General features: G+C 41.0%; 1 protein-coding gene across 2 annotated transcripts; it reads left to right on the forward strand.

Annotated features, from left to right (window-relative positions):
* Positions 1-10,972: 10,972 nt before the first annotated feature.
* Positions 10,973-17,665, forward strand: ccnd2b (cyclin D2, b). 2 transcript variants are annotated; one of them, XM_030780314.1, is made up of 5 exons: positions 10,973-11,167; positions 12,236-12,451; positions 14,195-14,354; positions 15,937-16,085; positions 17,495-17,665. In XM_030780314.1, exons 1-5 carry the CDS (start codon positions 10,973-10,975, stop codon positions 17,663-17,665), a joined length of 891 nt encoding a protein of 296 aa, XP_030636174.1. The 2 variants fall into 2 exon arrangements, with proteins under 2 accessions (XP_030636174.1, XP_030636182.1); XM_030780322.1 differs by having other exon boundaries at positions 10,973-11,146.
* Positions 17,666-21,109: the final 3,444 nt, after the last annotated feature.

Consider the following 21,109-nt stretch of genomic DNA (forward strand, 5'->3'; position numbering starts at 1 on the left):
CAGTCAGTGTTGTTAGAGGGGATGGTGGTAGACTGAGTAATATTCACCTTTAAAACTATTCCCCGTCACTCATTCTTCTGTGATTCCGCTCTCTGTCTTCATTCTCATCATCTGCAGTGTGTTATGGTGGAGCGATGACATCATGCAGGTCTTGGCGCTAGTCCACGTAATCGCCGCGTTCGGCTCTTCTGGCAGCACAGAACACTCAAGCAGAGCCAGCCAGCATAAATCAGATGCACTGGGTTTTTCCAGAGAACCGTGAGGCCTCCGAGAGGGGGGGGGGGGGGGGGGATGAAAGAGTGCCTCTGAGCCAGTTACAAATGTCACAAATGAATGAAGAGCCTTAACCCAAAACGCAATCTGATCCAGCTCACCCTGGGGCTGCAGCTTTTGATCTCTTTCACACCCCAATACTGCCGCCGATTTGCTCGAGACAAGAGACATTACATACGCTCAGTGTTATGACATTGTGAAAAGTATTTTCACATGTCAACAGACACTGATGAAAAGTGTAGCACTTGTATTTGTTTGACTGCTTTTCCTCACTTTGGGCATTACACTTATCCTTTGCCAAGAGCCCATAATTCAATCAAACGTCTATACAACAGGGTTGTAGAAGTTAGCTGTTTTTAAATACGCTTATGACCACATTAGAATACAGATCTCTAATGTGATAACTCGTCTAAAGAGATGAGTCTGTTCAGAAAAGTTCAGCATGTACTCTTTAGTATGTGACATCTCAGACTTCTTCATTCATGTTTATTGATAACTGGCACGACGCTAATTGCTCACTATTTTTGCAGAAATGTTTACAAGCAGCACAATCAAGCAAATCAAAATGTTGCACAGTACTAGATTCTCAAGCATGTCCAGATCGGCACTCCTGATAAAGGTTCTAATTATAAACACTGCATACATTATTGAAACTTGAATGTTCCAGCGATTAATTGTGTTTGTGAATGTACTATGCTTGTAAATTAAACAGATCTTGATGTTGAATTTTAGTCTGTGTGATGATCAGATCTGGAACCAGGAGCCAAGCAGCAATTACAAGCTTCAGCATGGTGATTAACCAGCAAAAGAATGTCTACACTGCAGAAGAGAGAGGGGGGTGGTGTAGAGATTGGTGTGGTGGATTAAGACGCTGATGCTCTTCCAGGCCAGGAGAAGTTGTGTTAGTGTACAACAACAATGGCATTTTATCCAAACTGAACCCAGTATCTGTGCTGCTGTCATGTTACCCACATCATTATGGCAGTGTGACATTGAATATTAAACCACTTTTTTTTACTGGGCTTCTGTCTCACTAGGGTGCTATAACTCAGTAACACAGTGTAGGTGCTTCCTCAGAAAACCTCAATTTTGCAGGTTTTCTCTGGGTTACCATAACAACCCAGACCTGCTAATGTCCTTTGAGGGCACGTTGGAGACAGGGGTTGCATCATGCTCAGGTGAATCAGCTTTCAGATAACTTCACTATGGCTGTAATTCCAATCTGAGAAGTGAAACCACCGTGGGTTATTTTCCCAGACTGAATGTGGAGGAGTGTTTTCCAGAACATCCTGTCGGCTAGTGATGGTGCAGGCCATGCCTCAGTGGTACTCAAGACAGGAAATGATCCCAGCATAAGGGAATGTGTTAATACTAATTTTGAAAGTGTCCTCTTGTACAATGCTACAAAAAGACTCACCAGTAGCTGAGCAATACATTTTTTGTGATATACTCTTGCTTTCAAATCCTTGATTCACAATGAATCACCCATTGGTTAAAATGAGTGAAGTGCATAAATGTCACAAAAATAATATACGCTTCTTTTGGCCGTTGCGAGTTAAGTCAAGAAATGCTGCATGATGGTGCAAGATAGTTAACCAGAGTCTCAGTTTTAATGATTGGGTAACATCATATTTGGCTTTGGAAGTTTTTTTTTTCGTTTTGTTTTGTTTTAGATTCTAATGGTCTCTGAGTGTCTCTTTGAAAGATAGTGAAGGTTTGGCTGATGCCGAATGCCTCATCTTAAATTCCCTCACATGCTGTGATCAGGTTAGATTCATTTGCTCACTTGTCGACCATATATCCTCTCTACTGTTGTTGTACATCTGCTTGTGTCTTATGATCTCAGTTCAGTGTGAGATCTCGTGGTATCTCAAATATGTAACCTGGTTAACCACAACCAGAACTCTCTGAAAAGAATTTAATGGCTTTGGTTAATACCAGAAATTAATGAGCCATACTTGTGTCATAGCATCAATTTAATAGCCAGCACCCATCTACATCATGTCCATCAGCAGAGAAATTATATGGCCTGCATTGCTTTAAATCAAACTGAAAATGATGCATTTACTCAAAACTTAGATTATTTATTTATTTATTTATTGTTAAGTTTGACACGTACCAGAATACTGAAATTAAAAGGAAATTTCCATAAATTTTGGCCTTCTGCTATAGCTCCTTAGTCATCACTTTCCTCTTTCTTTCTCAGTGTATTTATAAGGATAGACAGTGAAAAGAGCAACCCTTGAGTTTCATTTCCTCACTGACAGTGGGATTCCTGACCAGCAGTCAGAGCTCCAACCAAAACATACAGCTCAATTCTTCCTGTTTTGGATGTGCTTACATAAGCATGGGGTGCACAGACATCCAGTGGCCTCAGTGGAACAGCCCCACTCTCTTCTCAAGAGAGAGACCACAGTGAGAACTTTGACTGATTAACCTTCATACAGCTTTTATTGTCTGAAGAAATGATGTGTGTCTTTATCTAAAGCTAGGTGATTACAAAATGAAGATATATTTTTGCCTCTTTCAAGTCCTGAGATCAATGTTAGAGTGTGATTACTCGGCCAATATATTTTGTTCATCAGACAGCTGACATACAGAAAAGTAACAATGTCCTTTTGCGTTTCCACATGCCTAATGTAGCACAGGGTGGCATGGTGGGTAGCGCTGTCGCCCCACAGCAAGAAGGGCCTGGGTTTGGTTCTTGGCCGGGCGGCCAGGGTCCTTTCTGTGTGGATGTTCTCCCCATGTCTGCGTGGGTTTCCTCTGGAAGCTCTGGTTTGGTTCCAAAGTCCAATGACATGTAAATCAGGCAAATTGGAGATACTAAACTGCCCCTAGGTGTGAATGTGTTCGTCTGTGTGTCTGCACAGGCTCCAGCACCTGATGCGACCTTAATTAGGATAAGTCCCTTAAAAATGAATAATCTAGCACATCTGATTCTACTTCATAACCTTCATTCTCTGATTCACGTGAGTTTTCGTGAGAGGTGGAGTGAAAACCTAAACACTTTACTTCCCCCCTGCAGGAACCTTGCCAGCTCCAGTTTTCATACTATGCACTGTGCATGATACATAAAATGTTTATACATTTTCTAATACATTTATAATATGCTGACTTTTTTCGCATCATAGTCAGAAGCTCTGAATTCACCTTGTTGTGTGGGAGGAAAAGGTTACAGTAACTTAGTCAACGCTACTGATACTGATAAATGATTCCTGTCTATGGGCAGCACAGTATGTAGGTCAGAGTGATGGGACAAGTTCCCAGTTTGGAGTCTGGAGACATGGAACGTTGCAGCCGGAACTGTGAGGGGGATCCCTAGAGGGGTGACCTTGGTCCTGGGAAGTGGTGACCAGGGATCAATGAGAGCGTGGCAGCAGAGACCAGTTCTCCATCTTCTGTCCTCCTCTCATTTTCTGATCTCTCTTTCCCTCTTTCCCTCTGTTCTCCACTCACATAAGTCGATCAGTGTGGGCTGGCCTTCTCAGACCTTTAAATAATAATAATGTTCTAAATTGTGGAAACTCTGTTACAAGCCTTCCCAGAGTTTTTGGTGGGAAGAGCCGATGACTTCCTCTTCACTGACCCTTGGGAGAAGGACAAAGGAGATTTTCCTAGGGGTATCTGTTATTAATAGTACCCATACGAGCAGAAGCTCACAGTGCTTGTGTGACATATGGGAATGTATAACTACCGGTCTGTTGCATTTTCAGTGCAGCAAAATACTTCTTAGCTATTAATATGCAGGGCAGCACATATCTTTCTAAATAGTCCTACATGCGTAGATCTGTTCAAGTAAGTAGCATACATGGTCTCTCTGACATAACAACAGCCTGGCACATATAGGCATGGACATAGTTTGTATATCCTGCAGCAGCCACATCTGGCACAACCTAAAGTGTTGTGTGTGACCCTGTGAGTTGATTTCATGTTATAAATTGGAACTTCAGTTCACTTACACAGCAAAGGTTCTGCTTGTTAAACTGGATATTTTTATGCCTACCCAAAATGCTGCGACATAATACTGACTCATTGCACCATGGGAAAATTAATGTTAGTTAATGGTGTCATGGGAAAATTATTTTTGGTGGGTGGGCAGGGCATTTCTAAATGGCAGCGTTTCCCATTTAGAACATCAGAGCTATATATTTTTAGGAGGTAGGAGAGATATTCTTTCGGTCCTGAGATTAGTGGTCTTGGTGATCAGTAATGCACCCATTCTGGGCATGTTTGTGCTTGGATTAGCTCAAATGTTGCTCTAGGCCAGCTGCTCATAACTGTTTCCCATTCCTTCAGCTAAATCAGTGGGAAGACTGCCACAGCTCACCCTGTCATAGCAGCTCAGTGAAGTATCAAGAATATCAAATCCTTGCGCCCACCTAGGCAAACTCTATGCCCCTAAGTAATCACTTCCCCTTGTGTAATTCTAGATCAATGCTGGGCAGTGTGCCAGGGGACAAGGGCATGGTCACCCAGTCACACAGCACCACTTCCCGTTGATAACTGTGGAATGCTTCTTTTTACTCTCTGGATGAGTGGGCTTTACAGGGAATGTTTGCTTATATAGAAAAATGGTTAGATGCTCTGCAACTCTCAGTGTGAGTTTATTTTTGTTGTTGCCATGAGGTCTTTGTTTGTTTGCTTACATTAGCTGCAACATTCTGTCTATGTATATGTAGTGAGAGCACTGCAGTGAGGGAGTGGGTGATAGAGAGAGAGAGCTGGTGTATTATTCTTGGGTGGAGATACATCACTGCCTAAGGTTCAAGTACCTATCCTCCTATCCTCTCTGTTCTCCAGACCCACAGAACAGGATAGTATCGCTGGAGGTCAGCATCAACATACTACATTCAGTTAATTAAGGCCTTGACAATTATTTGATAGGATTTAAGTGGGTATGATTGGGTTAGGCCCCATACCTGGATGCACTGCAATGAAATTTCAGTTTTTCAGTTGAGCTGATAAACTCATTCAATTCACAGAATAGAGAAGTTTTAAATGAACTGGAACCTAAGAGCCCAATGGGACAAACATGGCATGTCATGTTCTTTCCATAGAGATTATGCGCAATACATATCTCAGTTCACATGAACACTGTGGCTGTATTATATTTACAAGTGAGCTGCAGGCATCTTTTGTGGCCAGCTGTCTTTAAAAGCATCGCTTGTAATTTGTAATCTTGCAGAGTAATACATTTGGGACACATTTGGAAGCTGTGTAACTTCTTAAATGAACAGTGCTTTCTTCCAAGTGTTTAATGCTAGCATCACTTTGCCACTAAAAGCATTGAAAAATGAGTGATTGGCTTTATGTGATGGAAAACCTGAGTGCTAGCCTTACTCACTCTGACCTAGGTGACTGCCATTGGAGGGTGGGGGTGTAGGCAGTGTCTTACAAAGATCACATATCATTCGGTCTTCTAGACTAGAGAGAAGAGGGGGAAGAAATTTGGTATGCCTGCATCCTGCCCTCAAAATGCCACTCTTGTGAAGCGGGGCACTTGCTCAGGCCTTTATTGTATAATTCCAGAACACAGCCCTGAAATGGACTTCTGAATTCTAGGATTCTCGTCTGAGACGGAATCCTCCACCCCAGAGTCCTTGTCTGTACGCAGCAGTAGACGACTGTCTGATTGGCTCCCCATAGATGTCTGAATTAGCTGGCGTCAGAGAAGCCCAGTAATTTTGAATTCAATAAAGCAATGAAGTCAATAAGGTGAATTAGGAGCTGGCACAGAATCAGTTTACAGAGAGCACTTTATATCAGGACGAAAAAGGCTCCCCCACTGGTATGTGCAGTGCTGCAAAGCAGCACCAGTCTGCTTTTCCTGCAAGAAACACTGAGAATTGCTCATATGCTGAGGCATTGGTGTGCTGAATCCATTTTCAGGGCACTTTCATCATCAGTCTCAGATTCTGGTTTCCTCCTCCTCTTCCTCCACCTCCTCCTCTCTCACTCTGGGGAGGAAACTGGGCAGAACTAAGAGGAAGTCAGTCACACAGTGTATTCAGTGAGAGTTTTTTTCAGTAATGCTTTATTGGCTTTGGCATAGCAAGTTGTAATGTGGGGAGCGCACTGACGGATGAGCAGCATAACAGGCAAACGGCTGTTTTTAAGCCATGTTTTGCTGGCCAGTGGTTGTGTTATCTTTCTCTGGTCAGTCTCTTCCTTTAGGCTTCCTGTTCATGATGACATTATCCTCTCATTCAGACTTCAGCAACAACAGCTGGTCAAAATGAAGCCACACCTCTCCAGGCAGGCTATTGCCAATCAAATTGCTCCAGCTAGGCAGTATCCCTCCCACTCAGAGTGTGGCCATGACTGCCTACTTCAGCTCCTCTACTAGATTTGATTTTTTTTTTTGTCTCTCTTTAAGACACATTCAATGACTGACACAGTCATGTTCGGCATGTTGCCTGTGTCTCTTTGGCTAAGCTCCAAACCACCTCTTTCCTTCTTTTTCTTCCTCTTTTCTTCTCTCAGTGTGAAGAGCTTTTTGCGTTAGAAAGATATGAGGAGAGATGATGGAGATGTTTTCTTAAGCCGTAATAATTTTGTTCAAAACGACAAAGATACACAACTAAAGGGAATCCGCACATATATGTATGCCATGTTTGTGTACAAAGTTACACCCTTGTCTTTTCCACAGTAGATGTCCTTGTGGATACGAAGTGATTTCCTGTGAAGGACTGGGGATAAGTTCCTCTTCTGTTCAGAAACAAGGATGTGATCTCACCCACCAAAAATCCAACCAATGTCACTCTGCTCATGACTTAATCCAGGCATCCCCTTTGTATCGAGGGCCCCACCCTCTCCTTTGCCTTCCTCCCTTTCTCTATCTCATTTTCTTTCTCTCTGGGTGCTTCACTTGAAACAGAGAGGAGCAGTGTTCCTCAATACTTCATGGAGATTGACAGCCAAAAGAGAGAGAGAGAAAGGTGGGGGTGGGGGTTAGGGAAGCAACACCAGGACTAAGGAAGCGGGAGGTGAAAAAAGACAAAAAAACCCAAACGTGCTCATATCACTGGTCAATAAATGGGAAAGCACCTCATTCAACACGTAAGGTCAAACCCTGACATGCGGTTGTGATATTGTTTTTTTTTTATATTATTATTGGGGTTTTTTTTTCAGTGCTCAGAAACTATGTATCAAAGTGTAAAGATGACTGTAGTGTGGATAGAAAATCATGGATAAAGTTATGCTTCAGCAATTATATGATTGCATTTTACACATCTGTGTTTAGAAGGAGCTTGAGTGAAGAAAATATTCTTGTTTTATTATCTCAGATTTGCTCCCATTTTAAAAACCAACAAAGACCATCAGCTGCCTTAGTTCTCCTAGACTAGGAGACAGTCGTCATCATAATTTCGTAAAACCAATATTTTTAATAAAATTATTGGAGGCGTCTCTGGTGCTCTGGAAGAACATGTAAAACAGTCTTGGACAATAACTGCACATCCCTTGCAGAGCATCGCCCATATTGTATCATTTGTTCTCCCAGTGAACCTCCAAGTGAGTCTCTGTCCTAAACAGACGATGATAAGTTTGTATTAAGTTTTTTAGGCAATGCGTGAGAAATCCACTAGTGTAGAGCAGTATTCATATCACAAACTGTTTCTTTTTCTGTTTTCTATCTCCTCCCTGTTTATGTTGTCAGTGAAATTGCATTTAGATTCACATGTTCTAAGCAATTTCATTAAAATTGCTTCACATTTGGGAAACACCCAAGTCACATTCTGCTGGAAGGCACAACATCATCTGTCTGCGCTGAGAGGAGGAGGAGGACACTTTTTTGCACTGGGTTTGACGCAGCAGATCTGCTGTACGCAGTGACATCCAAAATCTACTTGCATGACCAATGACAGACTGCACAGTTAACTTTAAAAAACTCCTTCTTAGTTTATTGTATGTCTTGTCATCTGATAGTGTGGCCTTAAGAGTGATTTGAACTAAGCCTTGAGTTTTGTTCTCTCTCACACACTCATTCAGTCTTATATGAGGTTTCTCTTCTTTGTTTTCTCTGCCCAGAAATACCCCTCTTACAGACTGTCTGATGTTTGTGTCCTCCAGTGTACAGGGAGTCTGTGCCAGTGCTTTGTGCTGTTATGGCTGCGGTGGGCTGGAATGCAGCAGGAATCTTTGGATCAAGGTGATTTCACGCTTCCTCACATTTTCCCAGGCCACAGAACATTCCTCTTTACCTTCGTGCCACTTAGTGTGTGTGATGGTAGCTAGCCTGTTTTCATAAGACACACACACACACACACACACACACATACACATACACATGCATACACACACACACACACACACACACACACACACACATACTCTCTCACACTTACTGCTGGTGGGTCCCAGCATGACATATTACCAGTCTGGTATTCGAGTGTGGTCGGAATGCTAGTTCACTTTTACCAGAGTCTAGATGTTGGGGTAATTTCTGAGCTCTCAAAGTTACAAATATCCTGTTTCAAAGACTGGCCTCATATAACTTCATATTTGACCTTTGGAGGCAGTTTATTGTAACTCTGTGAGAAAAGTAAACTGAAAATTAAAGTGAATGAGAAATCAGAACTGGTTTTGCCAGCTATGAGAAATCTATTCTCAACAACTCTTAGTCCACGTGACAGGTTAAGTCTAAATGAAGTCCTTCTTTTTGTTGATGATATAGCATAAAGTACACTCTTGTGTCAGCTTTCATGGGAATTTTGATGACAAAATGCTTCCCCTTTCCCTCAATGAAATATCATTTGAGCAAAGTTTAGCAGCAATGCATTTCTTTTGTCCCTTATATACACAGCAGTTCTACAGGGTGAATCCGCCAGCATACGTGATGATATGTCCATCATCACCAGTGTTATTTTGTGGTAGATGCTTTAAATCCATACTCATATATTGATCAGCCTGTTTCTGTCGTGTAGAGGCACATCATGTCATCTAAACACGTCAGCTGAGGAGAAAATAGAAATAGCCTTCGAAATAGTCTTGAATGATGTACTCCATGTACTCCTTATACTCCTCTGTCCAACACCCCTCCACTTAAAAAAAAATCCCAAAACAAAACATATTAATCATCTGCTGTGCACGACATCAGGTTAATAGTGCCTTCAGTAGAAATGAATAATTAATGAAAAGTATTGTTTGCATCCTAGATGGAATAAACTTCGGTGTAAATCACAAACACTGCGCTACGGTGCATATGTTCTGTTTTACCATTTCAGCAGAGGAGAACTGTAACATATGGTATACTTCAGTCAGCTAAGAGTAGCATCTGCTGAACAGACTACGTCAACGCCCTGTGGACTTGTGCATGAAGGGTACTGTTTAGATAGTGCACTTTGTTTTCTTTAATACCCATGTGTGAATAGAGGGAGGAGGAGGAGAAGTTATGTGCCATAAACTATCCAAATACTCTCAAGAACTGGCATTTGCTAGGGTCATGTTCAGCTGTATACGGTTAACTAGAGTTGCATCGTAGAAGATGAAATGGTTCCTAGTCGTTTCATCTTTCATAGATGATCTTTCCAAATACGTGGAGTTGTGTATACTCGATTCATTATTTTGTTTAGCGAACGTAAGCGCTCGATACACAAGTCACATAAGACATGTTATAAATTACAAAACCACAAATATAAAATCTGTATTTTTATTGACAGGTCTGCAGATGTGGTAAAAGCACGTTTGCTTACCTTTTCTGTGTTTGCACTACATTTCTTGTTTGAAATGTTTTTCTATTTATAACTGAAATAAAAATATCATAATTTTATCGTCTGAAATCTAACACTTTAAACTGTGATGGCTAGAATTATGCGACCAATCCTTGCTTCAGACACCAAAGTCCGTTGACAACCTTGATATTACATATTTATAAGCAACTGGACACATATCATGGCGGAACATTTTTCGTACTTGAAAATGTTTTGCTTTTCGTAGTATTATCAAACAGTAGACTATTGGTGAAATATGCAATAGCTCCTCTTGCTCTCATAAACTTGGAGACCGCTACATAGACGCGTCTGCATTAAACATAGTACACGAGACTCACATGCTTATATTCTGCATACTTCCGAGCGCATGACATGACACGTGAAGTGAAGTGCTTTGGCTCAAGCAGAGGCGTATTTAACATCTAGCGTATTTTCTCAATAACATATCCTTCGCAGTCTTTAAAATAGTAAATTCCAACAAACAGAATATTCAAAATTCCTGTCCGTAAAATCTTGGATTTGATTTCATAATGTTTGATCAACATAGTCGAAAGGTTGCACTAGGAATTAATTTTCAACACGACAAAATAACTTTGGAAATTTGCCTGCATGGTTATTTCCCATGATAGTTAAAGAGATTTGTGGCTAAATCCTCAACTGAGGTGATGTCATAGTTGTGGATCTCATGGTAGAGAGCAAGATATTCGGTCGCTGTTTGCGCGAGCTGTTGCCTCTGGCCAATTATTCCTTTGACTGATGCGCTGCGTCATCACGTAGGCTTTAGCTAAAATAAGAGAAATGTAAAAACGGTGTGGTATGAGGCAGAAGAGAAGTTAACACTGCGTCGTAAACTGACGCTAGAGAGCTGTGCAGACACACTTATGCTTTTCGCTAAAGTTCTCTCCTCCGTTTCACTACTTTCTCACTGCATGTCATTATCACTTTGAAGAATATTTGACTCTTGGAAGCGGCTAACCGGGCCCAAAATGGAACTTTTGTGTTTCGAACGGGATACAGCCCTGAGAGCGCAGCAAGACCCTAATATTTTCTGTGATGACAGAGTGTTGCAAAGCCTTCTGTCAATTGAAGACAGATTTCTTCCGCAGGGTCCATATTTTAAATGTGTTCAAAAGGATATCCAGCCATATATGAGACGGATGGTTGCAACATGGATGTTGGAGGTTTGTTACTAGAGCTTTCTTCTCAATGCTCAGTTGTTGCTCGGTGCTGACCGGTCATTGGTCACATTCGTAAACATACTTAGAGTATATAAAATATATGCTATAAAAATAAGCTTGTGAGTGCGTCGAATTATGATAATCTATTTTATATTGATGTCGGTCTACATTCAATAGAACAGTGTAAGTATTGAGTTGCGTTGTTGAAAGAAATTAAAAGTTGATGGATGTCAAAGGTCTCCCTTCACATGTCCACAGTTTACTGCCATAACGTGATTTGTAGGTTATAATGTAAGTATTGTTCGCGTTAGCCTAGGTCTGCACCACGACCAAACTTTCCAGGAAATGTCATCACTGGCAATGTTCAAATAGCCTAATTACGGAGACCCCTCGCTTTAACAAATTTCTGATATTTTATGTTTTCGTCGTACATAAAACGTTTCGGCAGTTAAAAATACATCAGTTGTAAAGAATTCTCAATAATTAACTCCTGCGGGTGCAGGATCCAGATAGTTTCACTGGGGTGTACTTGTCTTGGCTTAGCTCATTAGGCTACTAAAGATTAAAAGTTCAGTAATTATCGTAACCCAAATTAATTCATGTCAAGATTATGGACATTCAAAAGTAGAACGTCTGCAGTTTATTTACATGTACAGCATGTTCACATCTGTCCATTACTGTAATTTTGGTTAATTTTTTAAATTATCAACATGGGCTGGTGAGGGCAACGAGCTCCCGCTTTCAGTTTTATTCTAAAAATGAAAAGCAGTACACTTTACTGCCGTTTTAATTGTCGGAAATAGTTGCATTGGGATTACTAATGCATTACAAAGCAGCCGTCACATATTAATTTCATATTTTATCATTATTTGCAAATATGACGTATCACTCAAGCAGTTCCATTGCGTGGGTGGTTGAGACTATCGCTCCGTAACTTCCTACTTTGAGAAATGAATGAAAGCCAACGGAGTTTTGCGACTTATTTCAATTCACAAGTCTCCATGTAAAGTTGTTTACATTGCCATGTTTTTAACTCAGTTGTTCACAGCATTGAATTTGTTTCCATGTTAGGTTTGCGAGGAAGAGAAGTGCGATGAAGAAGTTTTTCCTCTGGCTGTCAATTATCTGGACAGATTCTTAGCTGCAGTCCCCACGAGGAAGTGCTTTCTGCAACTTTTAGCAGCAGTGTGTTTGTTCTTAGCGTCAAAATTGAAAGCAAGTCAACCGATTTCTGCACATAAGCTTCGACTTTATACAGACAATTCAATCACGTTACAAGAGCTGCTGGTAAGAGCTGAAATCTTCAAATCCTCAGTTCATTTTCAATATACCAGTGCTTATCTGTTTCCATGTTATTTCCTATATTTAACTTGTCATGTATTTTTCTTAAATTACTCGTGAATTTTTCTTTTAAAAGACAAACTCAATTGTCTGATGGACTCTTAAATGTCCTCTTTTGCCACCTAGTGGCGATAAAGTTGTCGGTCAGTAAAGGATGGGCCTCCTATATTCAGACCATGGATTTAAAAGGAAAATGTGGAACAAAAATATTCTCGCTTTGTTTTAAACTGCTTCCTTGTTGCCTTGAAATAAACATAACAGGATGTTCCTAATTAGTCTCTGATGGCTTTTGATGGGACTTCTCAGCTCTGCTTGTACTTCACATATCCTGCATTCTGAAGTTTCTTAGTGAGTCACATCAAAAAGAGGGGTAGGTGTGGGATGAGGGGGTTCCAGTGACTAAATCAGTCAGCCAAACTGTTTGATAAAATTCTAAACTCTCATATGATAAGCATTTCCCCTCGTCTGTTACAGAAACGCAGTTAATTAGTTACTGAGTTACGTATCCCACCCAGGTTGCAAAAGAGGCCAAGTGTGAGTCAGAGAACATCCTCTCTCTCTGCCCTTCTGCTTTAAGGGGCAGTGTTGCATAATAGGCTCAGACAGTGCATGTGGTGGTCAGCTTTGTCCCATCAGGCCCCTGCATGCACATGTCTGGAGTGGAAGGGTATTTGATACTGGCTTAATACAGCTTTTCTGTAATTGTAAGTGCATTAACTACTGGTGTAAAATGTCCATCCTTAGGGGATAAAGTTGGAGTTTCTTCTATTCTGTCAAAGACTCTTCATTTGCCTCTCCAAGAAAGCTCTTTTGGTTATCCTGGAAGGGCCAACATCCCTTGGTACCAGAAGTTAACTAAGCAAATGAAGTTTACACCTGAATTGGACGTTTTGTTCGCTCTAGACGTACATATTAGATGTTAATATGGGTTACACATGAATGAGTCAGAGGACATTGAAATGAATGTGGGTGAAGTATTTCTGCAGTGGAACCTTGGGCAGCCCCTGACCTTGTATAGCCTCTTAGGGGGTTGTCCCTGGTGAAGCATGGTGTTCAGCAAACACTGAAATTCACTGAACCACAAAGCAATGCGGTTTTACAAGTACAGACAAACCAAGGCTGGGGATGTGCTGAATTCATCATAATGGCCCTTTTCCCCTGTCTCGCCTACGGTGACTGAGGAGGACTTCATGTAAATGTGTCTGCAGTTACAAAAATCATACGGCCCTAAAGCCGTGGGGAGTGTGACGGGAAGGAAGTGGCCGCGTGCAGGGAGCTCACTGTTGTTTGCTTGGCCAAGATGTGTCACTCACACTGGTGGAGTGATTGTTAAGGAGCGGTAGAGGAGGACCTGTGAAATGATTATGCAAGGGAAAAACAGAGTGAGAAGAATGAGTGAGTGTATGGTGAGAGAACAAATTATGAGAAAGACAGAGTGTTTTAAAAATGCTCTTTTTCACATGAAAAAGAGGGAAGTTGGTCCTGATAACTATTTCTTTTAGATTCTAATCCCTTACTGAGGAGAAAAATATTTTTCAGGGTTTTTCAGGCTATAATGATATAACAGGTTAGTGATGCATCCAAGTCACATTTGTTAAATCGTGGAAGGTTTTTAGTGAAGGGGTGGTTTGTGGGAAATGTAGTCCTTATAGTCCAGGCTTGTTAGTTATTTATGCCCTCTCTTTGTAGGAGTGGGAACTGGTGGTCCTGGGGAAATTGAAGTGGAACATGGCAGCAGTTATCCCTCATGACTTCATTGAGCACATTCTCCGCAAGTTGCCATTGCCACATGACAGGCTACCAATGATCCGCAAGCATACGCACACCTTCATCGCCCTCTGTGCCACAGGTATGACAGAAGACAGGGTCACATTCAGCCACGTACTTTACAACACTAAATGTGAAAGACCAGTTGCCTTCGGTCTGAATTTAGGGCTAAGGAGTTCGCTAATACTTTTGGATAAATCCATTCATTTTTTTGTTACGTCAAGGTTTTTGTACCACAGTGAATATTGTGTTAACAGAATTTAATGTTTTTATTGGTTTTCCTGGAGCATGTCTATTCATAATGGGATTTTAATCCTGACTGAGGTTTAATCTTCATCTGAAAAACCGGTTAATACTGCATTTCACCAATAGGACATTGTGAGTATTGCTGAGTGAATCAGGTCTTCCTCCAGTGGTTTCTTCCTGATGTTATGCCCATATAAGGGTGGGGCAGCATTTCAAATACAACAGTTTTTGTGAATTTTCTCAAAGTTTAATAATAGTAATTAAACCAGATTTGGAGACTTGTGTTTCAGATTGGACTCACACTCATATGCCCTCTGCCTCGACTCTGTTGACTGAGTAGTTTCCTTGTTTGATTTGTCAAGGCTGGATCTTAGGGATCTTTATCCCTTTCCTTACTTCCCCCAAATAAAGAGTCATATCCTTAAGGGAGGATGAATTCACATTCTTCTCCCTGGCCCCTTTTCATCATTGCTGGACATGAAATAGTCATCTGAAGTAATACATGGCCGCTACGATGTCCTTTCTCTCTTTTATCTGTTATTTATTTGGCCTCTATGGCTCCGTGTGAGAAAATTCTTCTTCTTCTTCTTCTTTTTTTTTTTTAAATTGAACTGAAGTATGGCACGGAGAATGTGTTATTTATGTGTCACTGGCAGGCCTTTGAATTTTTTTAATGTTTGGGTGTGTTTTCGTGGTCTCTCATCTATTTGTGAGCAGACTCCCAAAGGCAAGTGCAAAGCAACCACATGTAAGAATGCTGCAGTGGCTTCGGGAGTAATGTAAATGTTTGGGGTTTTATTTGCACTCGAAAAGTTGTTCTCATGACAGGAGAGTTTTTTTCCTGTGTGCAGCTGTGCTCCTTTAGGGAGGAGCAGAAGGGCTTGCTACACTCACTGTGTTTATCCAAGGCTATCCCTTGTATCCTCTCTGTCATCTGAAAAAAGAACAGCCAACAAAAGCCTGGCCGCTCAGCCGCATCTCTAATAAAACTCTTCCAGTCAAGGCAAAATGCAGTTTCCTCCCCTGCTGCAGGCAGACTGGTGCAGCTCTAGCCTCTGAGCCACAATGGAGAACTTTGTGGGGGGTGGAGAATTTCCTAGAACTTGGAAGAGGAGGAGAAGTAGGAGGTAGAGGAAGGTTCCCTCTCTGTTTTTCCAATCACAGCTGGACTGAAGGAAACCATACATGTTAAAAAAGAAGTCTATCTGAAACCCAAGACTCTGTGAAACTCAGGTTGACAAAATCTCAGTGCTTTGGACTCAATTTATAACAGATGGTAAAGCGAGCAAGAAAAGGAAGGGGGGAAACCCCCCCCCCCCCCCATCTCACAATAATGATTCAATATGTTATTATGTTCTTCTGGATGATTATTGGTGCACAGAAGAATGAATTATGTTATCTTTTTTCTATATCCTCAGATCACAGCTTTGCCATGTTTCCACCTTCCATGATCGCCACAGGCAGTGTAGCCGCGGCAGCCTGCGGCCTGAACCTGGACCATAGAGAAAAGGCGCTATGGGGTGACAACCTCACAGAGCTGCTAGCCAAAATCACCAACACTGAGGTGGTAAGTACCTAGTGAAATGCGGGCATACCCGTTTACACGAAGAGTTGCTTATCTGTTCCGCATTTAGTACAACAGGTTTTTTGCAGTCGCTGTCAGACATGGCTATAATTGCCCAGCTAGACTTGAAACAACGCAAAGTTTTAGCTATATATTCCACTATAGCTGTGAGGTTAGATGTTAGCTACTCTTTTCGTAACACTCTTTTCAACAGCATCCACTCCCACAGCCTTAAGAAAAACACTGTAGTCATATAAACATGTTCTACTGGAGCACTCGAAATGCTATCCAACAGTTCCTCTATTTGCCTGGCCTGCCACCACCCACACCATGCAAGCTCTGCTAAAGATTGTGGAGAAAGTTCTAGAAAACAAGCCGTGGTGGTTCCAGTAGATGCACATTGAAGCTATTTGGGTTTCATGAAGAAAGGCTGTGGGGTTTGGCTTTGAATACAGACTGCTGCTATAAAGAGAGGCAGAGACGGAAGGCCTCCTCAGAGCCACATTCCTGTGGTGGGACTCACAGGCCACTCCTCCACATGTTTCTCACTTTAGACCATGTTCACTTGCATTATTGCATTCAAAGTCATGTTATGCTCTCATTAGTTTGGGCTTGCTTGCATTTAGCTGGCTTCAGCTCAACCAGTCTGTTAACAGAGAACATCTCACCAGACGTAGATCTGTCAGGCTTCTCTTGGAAACTTTGTGCTGAGAAAAACTCCATGCACATTAGCCCATGCTTACTAAACCACGCTGAGCTCTCGTCCACGTTGTGTTGTGCTGACGGCACAGTCAAAGGGTTCAACAGGAACAGCTACAGTGTCAAAAAAACGGTGTTACTGCTAGCAAAGAACCAACCTGCTCCTGAAATCCAGCCTCATTCTATTTGATATTTTTTCAGGTCGCTATGACAACTCAGACCTTGTTTCGGCGGCCGTCACAACAGACACCCAGATTGTGCCTCATCGGGTTTTAATTAGCTGTATGCTGCTGAGGAATGTTGGCCTCTTAGAGCACAGTGAGGGTTCCTTGGGGCCCCCCGGTTGGCTCTCCCAGTCAGACCTCCCACACTCACTCTCCTGGGTCCAGACCTGGAGAGAAAACAGACAGACAGAGTGGAGCGGGGGCAGGGCAGGGGCCCTAATGCAGTGTACCTGAAGGGAGAATGTAGCTAGTACAAAGGGCCGATTGGTTAGTGGAGTGCTGAGTGACAGGGTTTCCTGCCCGGGTCTTTCATGGTGGAGATTGTTAGCTGGTGTGTGGTATTTATTAAGAGTATTTCTTTTCATCTCCCTATATGCCTGAATTCTATGTATTTGTGCGTCTTTAGGTGTTTCTCTCCGTATTCTGTTCAGCCTGAAGGTAATTGTCTCCCCATATCCGTGTCTTTCTTTCTTTCTTTCTCTCTGTCAGGACTGTCTTAAGTCTTGTCAAGAGCAGATTGAGCAGTTGCTGGCCAGAAGTCTGAGAGAGAGCCAACAGCAGAAGCATCATGATGTCACAGGGGGCAGGGTTACCACCAAGAGGGCGGAGTCTGAGGACCAATCCTGCACTCCAACGGACGTGCGCGATATCAACTTATGATGTCACCTCAGTTCTCTGATATTCAGCCTCTACATTCAAGAAACATTTGCAGAAAAACCTTTGATCTTTTATCATTCTACTTCAAAATCTCATTTGTACTAAGAGTGTGATCATATAGAAAATTATAGGAGTGTTTATAAGGATATACAATCACAAGCTACTTTAGACCATAAAATGATATGATATTATTAAAAACCTTGTGGTGCCTCAGGTTTACAGAGAGGATAGTATTGCATACTTGAATTGTTTGTAAAATATCAGTATGAAGTAGTAGAACAAAGAGAGACGTTGCGGATATAGACCACAGCCTTATATATGACGACATTGGTATTTAACTTTTTGAAGACATTATGATTATTATCATATCTTTATATTTTATATACCATACCAAAACATATACTGTACTACCTAGTGTTATAGTGAATTTTCACTGTGACAAGCTATTGGGCGTATATTGTTTGTGCATTTTGCATTTTGGTGCATAGTGCGCATTCACTGCATTTGAACAGAAGAGCATATAAGATCATTACACATGACAGATACATTACCTGCTTTCTTATAGTGTAACTGTGTGCTGCCGATTCATGTATTTATGCTCTGTAGTACGGTTCAGAGGAGGGCTTGGCCCATTCAACAATGGAGACAGAGAGAGAGGGAAGGAAGGGAGAACAGAGGGAGCTTTAGGTGGTTGGAAAGATGAGTATTTGAGGATGAGAAATTTGGATTTTGCTGCAATAATTCCTCTTTTCATATGCATAACCTGAAGAGGAAACCTGTCTTTGAATTGTATGATGCTGTTTGTGTCACTGTTAGACTTTTGGCTACATTTTTGCTAATTTGACATTGTTTAATTTCATGTGATAAGAAAGTATGTGGTTGTAGGGTGCAGAGAGGTGTAGCTGAAATGTTCTTAAGGTCCAGAGCGATGCAGTCACGGAGAGGATAAAGCAAGTAGAGGAAGTGGTATAGTTTGGCAGAAGAAGGATGAGGGAGAAGAAGATGAAAGGGCGAATAGGAATAGATCTCCAGATCAAAACTTATGTTTGAGATGTTGAAAGCCAAAGAAGTTAAAAAAAGAAGTTGTCTGATGAAGGTATGTGATTAGTTTGAAGGGATGGTTGCCTGTTTTATTCTCAATAATCTCAGTGATATTCATTCATTTCGAGTCGTACTTTCAGAGGATAACGTATATAACTTAACTTAATCGTGTTATAGCTGATTGGAAAAGGGCACTGTCAGTTTTTCTGTTAGGCTGTGATTTGAAGGGAGCCACTCTCTGTGCTGGAACAGTTGACCAAAGTTTGCATTTTTATGTAAGATTTGTAATGGATCCCTCTTCACAGTTAGCATGGAAACTAAACATTAAATGCACTTTTAAAACACCAAATGGACGTGTACACAAAGAGGTTTAGAAGGTGTTTTCCAGCGGTTAGCTTTCTTTCTCTTTATTTTGTACCTTTTTAAGTTATTTTAGTTACTTTTTCTGGGCTGGTTTCCCATATTATGGAATACCCTTGTTTAAAGTAGGTTTGTAAGAAAAACATGACCAAAAACAGCCGAGGAGCAGATTTCAGTGGTAGTATACACGTTATAGGTTAAAGTCAGTTACTATGAAAGTCTAGGGAGGACATCATTAAATTCTGTTATTGCTTTTTTTGTTTGTCTATTTGTTTGTTTGTTTGTTAATCACATTGCTATAAATCGAACAAGTCATGTACTTGAATATTGTGCTTGCTACATAGCAATGGATTGTTTTCATGATGTTTTCGTGCTACAGTAATGTTGAGAAAAACAACTTAATCTTTGCACAAATTTGAGAGAACGTCTTGTTGGTTGTGCTCCTCAATATGGTGTATCTTTCGATATTCAGTACCCAGACAGCTATATTACAAGAGTCCAAGTCTGTTGCTAATGTGAGAAGATTGGAGATTTCTGATTCCATTAGCAAATCAATATAATACATACTGTTGTGTTGGGTGTGCATCTCCTATACAAGTGAAATGAGTAATCATCTCCTCTTTTGAAGATGCGGGCAGAAATATTTTCATATAAACTTCCAGTATTCAGTGGGAGGATGATGCAGTCTTACTTTACTGACCTGCATATTCAGGTTTATGTTAGACATCACACAAACAACCGCCAATTTTTGAAAACATTTCATTTTTTTCTGTTAATGTACATCCCTACGCTGCTACAACAAAGAGCTATTTTTGTCCAGTCATTGACACAGATGCCTACCTGTATTTCAGATTACGTGTGCTGCTATATCAGATTTTTTTTGTATTCTTTTTTTTTTTGGGGGGGGGGGGGTATTTCCTTGCTCTCACTCTTTGTTTCAGGCTACAGATGTTGGAATTTAGGGGAGCAGTAGAGAGTCTTGGACTGGAGGTGTTTTGTGCAGTTCGTTTGCAGAGTCTGTTCTGTGTCCTCTCTATGCAATCTGTGTTCTTTGTCTTTTTTTTTTTTTCCTGTTACGTTTTTTTTTTTTTTTTTTTTCCTGTTACAATCCAATGCAATGTTTGTGTCTCACAGGTTCATTTGGACAACATACAGATGCCCTCTGTTCATATACTGTGCTATACCTCACTTTAGTTATTCAGGGAGCGTGGGCAGAATGGCAGGCAAGAGAAGAAGGGCCTGTTGCTATGCTTTTTTTTTTTTTTTTTTTTTTTTTTTTTTTGCGCAGTTGATTTTGTATGAGTATTTGCTAGATTATAACACCATGCTCCCACTTTGGATCAATCACCATGGACAAGTTCAGATTGGCTGGCTTAGCTGTCAGCTAGACTCCACAGATAACTTACTGGCTCTGAGGACTGTTTTGCAATCCGGTCCGTATCTTACCTGGTGCTAAAGAGAAGGCTGGAGCGATAATATATATATAAAACCTATATTTTTTTATTTTGGATGTTTTTAACCTAAACTTCTAGATAAGATTTAGCACACCTGCGGGTGATGTGTCTGATTAGAATAAAAAATTTGGCCTGTTTACACCAAAGAAGTGTTATAATGTATTTGAATTGATTAAACTGCAGAGAATTGTGTGGGTTTCTTCTGTTTGTGTTCTGACCCCACCACTGTAAATCACATTGTGTACCTCAGTACTGCCTGTTACACATTCTCTGTTCAATAAAACTTCCACCAAAGGACAAAATGTGTACACTTGTACTTGGTGTCTTAGAGCTTGTACCTCGTGTGTGTGTGTGTGTGTGTGTGTGTGAGATACTGGTAGTGGGATCTTTGTCAATAGAATTTCTCTGTTTTTAGAAATTAATTTTGATCATTTGAATTTCTCATTACTTTCATCTTGCTCTCTTGTAACAATAATTGCATATGCAGATAAGTCTCTTAATTAGAAGGCACTGTATAGCTTACCACCGGTCAAATCATTGTTTATTAATCATATGTATTTCATCAACAAAAGACAGCAGCATAACTCAAATT

Source organism: Chanos chanos, chromosome 1 (assembly GCF_902362185.1).
Source record: "Chanos chanos chromosome 1, fChaCha1.1, whole genome shotgun sequence".
In the NCBI taxonomy this organism is placed as follows: domain Eukaryota; kingdom Metazoa; phylum Chordata; class Actinopteri; order Gonorynchiformes; family Chanidae; genus Chanos; species Chanos chanos.

Excerpts from the sequence above, each read along its gene's own strand:
- ccnd2b (XM_030780314.1), top strand. The coding sequence starts at position 10,973 with ATGGAACTTTTGTGTTTCGAACGGGATACAGCCCTGAGAGCGCAGCAA. Across the intron at positions 14,355-15,936 it reads CATCGCCCTCTGTGCCACAG|ATCACAGCTTTGCCATGTTT; the intron begins GTATGACAGAAG and ends CTATATCCTCAG. Across the intron at positions 16,086-17,494 it reads AAATCACCAACACTGAGGTG|GACTGTCTTAAGTCTTGTCA; the intron begins GTAAGTACCTAG and ends TCTCTCTGTCAG.